The 9,198-nt window shown below is 39.6% G+C and overlaps 1 protein-coding gene across 1 annotated transcript; it reads right to left on the reverse strand.

The window, feature by feature from the left end:
* Nucleotides 1–1,933: 1,933 nt before the first annotated feature.
* LOC141438695 (trehalose transporter 1-like protein) lies at nt 1,934–8,878 on the reverse strand. Its single transcript, XM_074102603.1, has 3 exons — nt 8,722–8,878; nt 6,239–6,374; nt 1,934–3,374 (listed from the first exon to the last, which is right to left on the reverse strand). The coding sequence occupies exons 1-3, from the start codon at nt 8,755–8,757 to the stop codon at nt 2,044–2,046; spliced, it is 1,503 nt and encodes a 500-aa protein (XP_073958704.1). The 5' UTR covers nt 8,758–8,878; the 3' UTR covers nt 1,934–2,043.
* Between the last annotated feature and the right edge of the window lie 320 nt (nt 8,879–9,198).

Raw genomic sequence — 9,198 nt, forward strand, 5'->3', positions numbered from 1 at the left:
TGTAAGCCAGTGAGAATTATGTTATCGGTTGGGATAAGTAGATTATCTCTTTTTGATTATATTTAAACTCCTGTTAGAAATGTATAGCAAACGTGTGTAAACTTAACAGGTTTTTATCGTTCAAATCAAACATTATATAATATGTCCACCCTAGCTATGTCCATACTAGCTATGTTGAGACACACTCCTGTCGTCACGAAACACTGAAGACAAAACAGAAATATGTACCTAAATCAGTGATTTTCCAGATTTGTGCACCCCGTCTAGTTAAAATGTTTCTAACTATTCAACATAGACGACGCGTTATAACTACCTGCACTGATCTAGACATGATCAAACTACTTGTACGTAGAAGAAACCTTCAGGTGTTCTTGTGTGATATTTCGCTCTATATAGAGTCCAATAAGTTAGCTTTAACTTATTAATTGTATACATGTATACATGTGAGAGAGGAAGAAGGCAAAAGTACTAGGTAAGCAGCTTTTTAATTCAGGACAGTATGTTTAATTAGTATTTAATCATCCAAGACGAAACAAGAGAAAATCATTTTGATTTAATTTAGATTAAAACACACTTGTTTTACGAACGGTGATGGACGGTTGATTATTGTAGTCGACAGTTCTGTCAACAACTGTATGGCACTAAACACACTGAAAATGCTATAGAATTAAAAATGAATAATCATTTGATAATGGGTTGGAATTCTCGTGAGTTATCAATGCTTTAAGAAAACTTTAATCGACGTTCAATGTTCAAAGGTGAAAGATACCTAATTGTTTTTATTTATGTAAATTTAATACTAAACTAGGGCCCTTTTCATAGGGTTTAGATGTCTAATGAAGTGTCATTAAATGGTGACGCAATGGGGTCATACGCCGTTATTTTCCCAAGATATCTGTTTTAAAAAAAATATACCTCGTTGAGTTTCTTGCCGGATTCTTCTCAATGGAGGTTTTTCCGAACCAGTGGTAGATATTTTTTTTGACATTCATAAGTGCTTGTTATGGCCTAAATTGAATAAAGATATTTTGATTTTGATTTTGATACTTTTAAATAGTTTGTTTCTAGGGGTCCAAACCTTAAAAGGAAAAAGGGCACTTTCACTTTAAGTAGTGTTTAAAAACTGTGTCTCTAATTTTTCTGTCAGTTTTATAACTTTTATTTATATACTAATAGGTCGTTACGAAATGGACATCAAATTTTTGTGGTAAATTAGGGTCATTTTTTTTCTTCGTCAAAATTAATTAATAATTTTAGCGTCATTAAAAGTGAAAATGCCCCAAAACGGAACCCTTATATGTAGTCACACGTTGTTGCCCGTCTGTCTGCCGATCCGTCTGTCAAGGCAAATACCAAATTCAATATCAAAAACTCTTGAAATAATGCCCTTACGTTCACTCAGAAAAATTATCCGATATGAAGAATACAAGCTTTTTTTTAAAGTACGCATTTAAACAATTACCTAACATTTTTCATCGACCGTAGCTACTAACTAATTTGGTTCAGGGACCCAAAGAGGGTCTTGGCCTCTGAAACGAGAGCAGTCGTCGACTTGGAGACGTCGCAGATCCGCCTGGACACTGTCCTCCCAGCGGTACCTGGGTCGTTCAACCGGGCGGCGACCGGTCGGTCGTCCCACGTACGCTCTTTTGGCAGCCCGATCCTCTCCCATTCGTAGTAGGTGGCCGAACCAGCGAAGTCTGTGTGATTTTGCTACGCCGATGATGTTGGGTTCAGCCACCAGCTCCTGGATGCACCATAACCGAGTGACCCATAAAAATAAATAAATAAATAAATTTTAATAATTGTGTCGGTTGTAAAAACATATCGGAGCGCTTCCAAAATTCGGCTAAGTATTCTGATTCTGTAAGCGTCTAAATTATTATAAGAAATACGTTAGAATTACTAATGACGATGTAAAGATAACTACAAGTTCGTTCTCATATTTTTATGTCATAAATTAACTCTTAATTAATCTTAAACAAAAATCTACAGGTAATTACACATTTAAACAAAAATCCTAATAATAAAACCGCAATATAACTAAACGTGTGGGTGGCTACACCGCCGATCTGTGTTGTATAATCTCCAAGACGTCAGAGACTGTGTCGACTTCAACTCTTCAGGAGACAAAGGTCTTCCTCTGAACTCATCCTCGATATCCTGAAGCGTCCTATCTTTAGTTTCAGGTAACAGGATCCAAGACACCACCAAGCAATAGGCAACTATACCAGCGTAGATACAATATGATCCATGCAGGCCGATAGTGGCAAATAAGTAAGGAAGAGTCTTCACAGTGAGAAAGAGGTTCACAGAGACGAAAAGAACACTGATGCCACCAGCTAAACTTCTATATTCTAGAGGAAACAATTCTCCAGCTATGATGAGAGGCAGCGGAACTGTTCCAGTCGCTATGGAAAACATATGGATGTGCACTAAGATTATTCCTATGAAAGGATGGTCGAATGGAAGGTAGTTATGAGCTTTTGCATACGTATATCCTGCTATGGCGAGAAAAGCACAGATATTGATTAGAATTGTAGCCAGTAGTATAGTTTTCCTCTTGATTTTATTTATGACGTAGACTGCGCTGGAGTTTGAAATGATTCTCTGAGCTCCCAAGCTCACGATGATCAGACCAAACATGGTACTAGGCCCAATGACATGTCCTAAGATATTCGTAGTGTAAGCAGACATTATATTCGCTCCACCCCACTGTCCAAGAGTGTAAATGTGCATCATGATAAAAATGGGCTTGTAAAACTCTTTCTTTCTGACAGTTTCATTCAGATATACTATATTCTTTCTAATTTTCCTTACAAAAGATTGCTTGATATTTGCATCTTCTTTAGATTCCCTGATAATTATGCTGGTTTCTATCATCATCTGCAACTCTTCTTCTTCATCATCGCCTCTTAACCATCTAAAAACCTCTTTACTTTCTTCATATCTTCCCTGATCTGCCAACCAACTGGGAGATTCTGGTGAATGTATCACAATCAATAGATTTGTGAATCCAATAAATGCACACACTAGTGCTGCCACCTGCCAGCCGAAGTAAGATCCAATCGTGTGCACAGTAAGAACTCCAATAGAAATAGCGAGGGAGAGAGTCATAAGAAATGCTCCTCTATTTTTGGGGCTGGTGTATTCTCCAATCAAGACTGGCCCCAAAGTTGCGATCATACCCATGGAGATGCCTTGAAGGAACCTGGAGACCAGGAGAGCTGGGACGGTGGTGGCAGTGAGGATGCCAAACCAGCCGACCAGCATTGGAAACGTTGTGATCAAGTTGGCAGTTCTTCTTCCACTCTTGGCCATCATCGCAGGGACGATGAAGTTGCCAGTGACGAGGGCAAAGCCAAGGATTGACGCTGAAATAAAAAAAGTTTTTGGTAAAAAAATAATTTTAAATACAAGCTTTTTTGCTGACTGTACTTTTTGTCGACTTTACTTGCATTGTCGCGCAAACTACATTTGCATACCAAATTTCAAGTCGATGCCATTAACCCTTGAAGAGTTCCGTCCTGCGGAGACGATCCTGGCTGGACTACCAAGATGTCACTACCAGATTATTGTATTGTCACGCAATTTACATAAGTATGCCAAATTTCAAGTCAATCCGACTACTGGAAGTTGGTCGAATTTAACTTGCAAGATTTGACTACAGACAGACATACAGACAACGGGACAGGTGAAACTAAATAAAAGCTTGTAAAATAGTCTCTTTATCTCACGAATATAAGTTGAATATAATAAATATTAAATAAATAATAAATATCATGGGACACTTGACATGATATTCCCAAACTAAGCAAAGCTTGTACTATGGATACTAGGCAACGGATAAACATACATTGTATAGATAAAGACATACTTAAATACATATTAAACATCCAAGACCCGAGAGCAAGCATTCGTATTATTCATACAAATACCTGCCTCGGCCGGGAATCGAACCCGGGACCTCAAGCTTAGTCAGGTTCTCTAACCACTTGGCCACTTGGTCGTCTAATAATATAATGTACCTACCTTTCGATAGTTTTTCCTTTATTACTCGTACCTAGTTATGGTTTGTTTTTTTCTAAACAGAGTAGTTTGTCGTCGTCGGTTTAAGATTGGTACCGAACATTATCCAAGGAAGTATTGTTATCTAATACGTGTCTGTATGTAGGTACCTATGTAAACTCTTTATTGTAAAATAGAAAAGAAACGAAATACAATTGACAAACTTTGAACTTCTTATTTCTTATTTACACACCCACAACACACAAACATCACGCCTGTATTCCCAAATAAATGGTGTATGCAGAGCACACGAAACGTTATCGCTTCGGAGCCACTTTAGCAATTTTAGGTTTTAAGTTTGACAAAAACTGTACAATAGTGACAGGTTTATTACTGAAAATACAAACTGAAATATAGATGCACAGAAAAAACAGAAAAATAAGACCATCACTGGGAATCGAACCCAGGTCCTCGTCCAAGCCCCAGGTCCAGGTCATCAGTGGTGTAGCGGTATAGCACGCGGTACGGATTACCGAGGACCTGGGTTCGATTCCCAGTGATGGTCTTATTTTTCTATTTTTTCTGTGCATCTATATTTCAGTTTGTATTTTCAATTTCGGTTTTACGGGATGACCGTAAAAGTAAAAATTTGGAATTGAAATATAAAATACAAAAAGATTCCAAAAAACCAATCTTAGGTTTATTACTTCTTTTATTATCAGTAGGTATAGTAATACCGATTTATTTATTTTATACAAGGCGATCTAACAATGGGTCACTAAAATGGCGCCGTAATAACTCGATTCTCACCGGGTTTCCCTGAACTTCTTTTGTGACGTTATTGATGCATGCAGAAGAAGAAGAATGGCAAATGGTGTATACCAACTTTGAAGTATGGCATCATTTAAATCCGGAGACATAAAACCGAATGCCGCTTCCATATCATTGGTTATCTTCGATTTGCAGGTGGTAGGACCTTGTGCAAGGTCCGCCCGGATTGCTACCACCATCTTGCTCGCTAATCCTGCCGTGAAGCAGCAGTGCTTGCATTGTTGTTTCGGCGTGGAGAGTAAGACAGCCGGTGAAATTACTGGCACTTGAGGTATCCCATCTTGGGCCTCTAGGTTGGCAATCTGCAATGCTCCTGGTATTGCAGGTGTCTATGGGCGGTGGTGATCTCTTACCATAAGGAGACCCATTTGCTCGTTTGCCAACCAATCGAATAAAAAAATATATCAAGGCTTATAGCAGCGCAGCATTAAAAGGTCTAAAGCGGAAATTACACTTTGTTGTTCGCCTAATGCGGTCGCCGAACTTGTTTCAAACTACTTCAGCGAACGACCATCGCCTTTACATTAGTCTGTCCGTCTACTGCGGCGGCCATATTAAGGCGGTGGCAGCAGTCGCTCACCGAAAGCGGCCGACTACCGTGTTCTTTACACTTTTGCACCAACAAAGTGTAATTTCCGCTTAAGACCTGCTTCGCTGCTAGAGTCCTAATGTAAAGCGACGTAATTCAAACTTGTTGAGTTAACACTCTCCGGGTTGCATAACAAAAATGTATAATACTGCCGTGCAATGGCGTAGCTACCGGAGGGCTAGACGGGGCAGTGCCCCCGGGCCCCCGAGCTCAGGGAGCCCTTCGTACTCTGACTTACAAACTATAAATGACAAATCTGTAGTACTTCGAATTCGGAACACGACGAATACGGAACAAACGATTTTAAATAGTTAGTAGGGGCCCTAGTTTATTTCAAAAATTCAAATTCAAATTCAAATGATTTATTCAGTAAATAGGCCGCAATGGGCACTTTTACACGTCATTTTTTTTAAACTACCAGCGCTTTCGGAAAGACATCATTGCAAGAAGAATGCGCCGCAAGAAACTTGGCAGAAAGTCATTTTTTCATAAAAATATAATTACAAATAAAATACTTAAAAACTATATTATATAATTAAAGAAAAAAAATACAAAAATAATAATAAAATAAATACAGGGATGTATGGGGTCCCTTAGTTACAATACTAAACACTAACTATATCTAAACTATATCTACGTTCAGTGGAAGTGTAGAATGCTTCCACCGTCATAATTTTTTTTTTTTTTACCCCATTTGTTACCCCAGGGCCTTTGGTTACCTAGGTACGCCACTGCATGTATGAGGACATTTGTGCACTCAAACCATTGAAATAATCAACCTTACAATTACAAGCTTAGATGAACACTGACCTATCCAAGAGCCACTGGCATCATCAACGGGTATCGGTGACCCTGGTCGCTGCAGCTGCGGCAACAGAACAGCTGTAAAACCCATCACTAGTCCGTGTCCAGCCATGTTCAGGCACACTCCTGACGTCACGAAACACTGAACCAGAGGAAAAGAAAAGTTAGAATCAAAAGAATATAAAGCAAGCATTGCATTGTCAAGAAATAATTGATTGATTCAGGGCAGCGTACAACATGACCTGGTTAAAGCCGTGGGTTCACAGTGGATGCAGGGCGCTTTATAACCAAAGCAACTGGAGATGAGGAAGGCCTATATCCAACAGTGAATGTCCTACGGGTGATAATTATGATTGATTCAGCGTTAGGAAGCGGAGATGGTCTATTTACAACCTTGAATAGAATAGAATAGATTTAGAAGCTTGCTACTTTTCAAACGCAAATCAGCCTGGTTTACTCCGTTATCTTGGATGAAAGAGAAGCGATGCATATAGGAGGCTTTAAATTCAAAGTTCGATTTTACTCGCGTAACTAAGCTAATTTTGTTTTGTAACATCTACTATACTACGAGCCGTGGTGGCCTAGTGGTTTGACCTATAGCCTCTCAAACAGAGGGTCGCGGGTTCAAACCCCGGCTCGCACCTCTGAGTTTTTCGAAATTCATGTGCGGAATTACATTTGAAATTTACCACGAGCTTTGCGGTGAAGGAAAACATCGTGAGGAAACCTGCAACAAACCTGCGAAGCAATTCAATGGTGCGTGTGAAGTTCCCAATCCGCACTGGGCCCGCGTGGGAACTATGGCCCAAGCCCTCTTGTTCTGAGAGGAGGCCTGTGCCCAGCAGTGGGACGTATATAGGCTGGGATGATGATGATGATGACTATACTACGAGCACAGTATAACAAGTTTCCCTCAGTAATCCGACGGAGACGTCTAGACAGAGCAATCGTGCGGGGCGTGAGGGGTGAGACGCGGGTGGGAGGAGCCCCAGCTGCATACTTCACCGTTCTTAGTAGCTTGGGACAAGTCTTCTAGGGCTATCGCGTTTTTTTAACATTTAAATTTATAATAAAATTTATTATTGTACATACGAAATGTACTGTGAGTGCATGCAAATCTTTATCTCGCATAAATAAGGAACTAAGATTTCATCTATTTATATACTTAATTATATTTATATATTTGTTATATAATTAAATTCAATAACAGGAACTTTAAGTCCGTTAAGTCTAAAAACCGAAAGTATTTCGGTAAAGTAATTCGGTATATTTTGTAGAAAAAAGTTTTTTATTTCAAAAATATTTCTTACCCCTAGTAAGTACCTATGCCACCCCTAATTCATTTTGTTTTATAAAATTTCGCAATACCAATATGTACCGATTCGTAAAAGACATTTACCTTCCAAATTTAAAATTTGTGACAACTTGCGTAAATACCTATGGGCTGCGGTATCGTTCAACTTCAAAGGCGTAGTAGGCAGTAGGCCGACTACTGTAGGGAAAACTTGTTATACTGTGCTACGCACACACACACCGCGCGAACACAAAAAAATTGGCTAATTTCAGCGGCGTCTTTAGCCCATGTAGCGCCCGTGTGCAATTATTACTTTAGCGCCATCTAGGAAGCGCGTGGTCAAAATGGAATAGGTACAAAGTGCCGCGGCCGGCGCCCCTAACACCGCTGCGCCCGTGTGCGTGCAACCCACACCCTGCACTATAGCACACTATAGGTAAAGACGCTTCTGAGGCTTTTTATGATTTAAAAGAATTTTATGCTACTTAGTAAATTGTGAATTCGACTTACCTAAGTATACAACATTGTATGCCCGGAAGGGTAACTGTTGAGACACTAAAACATTTTCACCATCTTTGTACATACACAGATTATACAATAAAGTTTTTCTATTCTATTCTATTCTATTCTATACGAGTATACTGACGCGTTTCGAACTCAACCGTGTGGTGTGGTGGTGTGATGGTTGGGTGTGTGTTCTTAAACTATGGAGGTGAAATAGCTGCATGAACACACATTTGTTCATCATCATCATGTCAGCCGAAAGACGTCCATTGCTGGACGTAGGGCTCCCCCAAGGCTCTCCACTCAGACCGGTCTTGTGCTTTCCGCATCCACCGCGATCCCGCGATCCTAACAAGGTCGTCGCTCCATCTTGTTGGGGGCCTACCGATAGCATAACACATTTGTTGTATAGACGTAGCTATCATAAGCTCACAGGTGAGCAAAGTAAAGCCAAGGTTAGACTTGAAAGAAAAATCGTGCAAGTTGCGAGGCCGTAAAGCCAATGAGCTTGTAGTGGGCAATCGAGCGCCGCAATGTAATGCAACTTGCACGATTTTTCTTGCAAGTCTAAACTTGGCTTAATTGTTTATATTTCATGATATGGACCTCCGCAAAGTAACGTCTGAATCAATACATCATTTAAAAACATTCATCTTAAAATTTGCTAAAAAATATTAAGGAAACTCCTTACTTGTTTCATGAAAGGTGTAATCCATATTTGTGTCATGGCGTATTCTCCGAGCTGTCATCAACTCCGGCGCATGGCACTGACTGCACATTCTAACAGATTATGACATGATAAAGGGTTGTAATTTTGTGTTTATCAACGTTTTTATGGTACCCTATTATCGTTACGAGTTGTGATCAAAGGTATATCTGCCTAATGTTTCTTTAGGGATCCAAATACAAGACAAGTAAACGTTTGAGGAACACCAAACTTTATTTCACTTACAACACTATTTCTTAAACTGCATAAAAACGAAAAAACTATTTCTAAACCCGGAGCAAAAAGAGGGCTGTTATAAGTTTGATGCAAAAGTCTGTCTGTCTATATGGCATAGTAGCTCTCAAACGGATGAACCGATTTCGATGCGGGTTTTTTTTACGTGAAAGCGAGTTTCCTTCATTTAACAGTGGAGTTTTTTTCCATTTGGCTGTTTCGATTCCC

The sequence above is a fragment of the Choristoneura fumiferana genome, chromosome 19 (assembly GCF_025370935.1).
Source record: "Choristoneura fumiferana chromosome 19, NRCan_CFum_1, whole genome shotgun sequence".
Classification (NCBI taxonomy): domain Eukaryota; kingdom Metazoa; phylum Arthropoda; class Insecta; order Lepidoptera; family Tortricidae; genus Choristoneura; species Choristoneura fumiferana.

Bases quoted from the DNA above. Each gene is read 5' to 3' on its own strand.
- LOC141438695 (XM_074102603.1), bottom strand. From the start codon at position 8,757: ATGACACAAATATGGATTACACCTTTCATGAAACAA. The intron at 6,375-8,721 runs GTAAGGAGTTTC...CCTCTGGTTCAG, and splicing joins TTACACCTTTCATGAAACAA to TGTTTCGTGACGTCAGGAGT. The intron at 3,375-6,238 runs GTCAGTGTTCAT...TTTTTATTTCAG, and splicing joins TGCCAGTGGCTCTTGGATAG to CGTCAATCCTTGGCTTTGCC.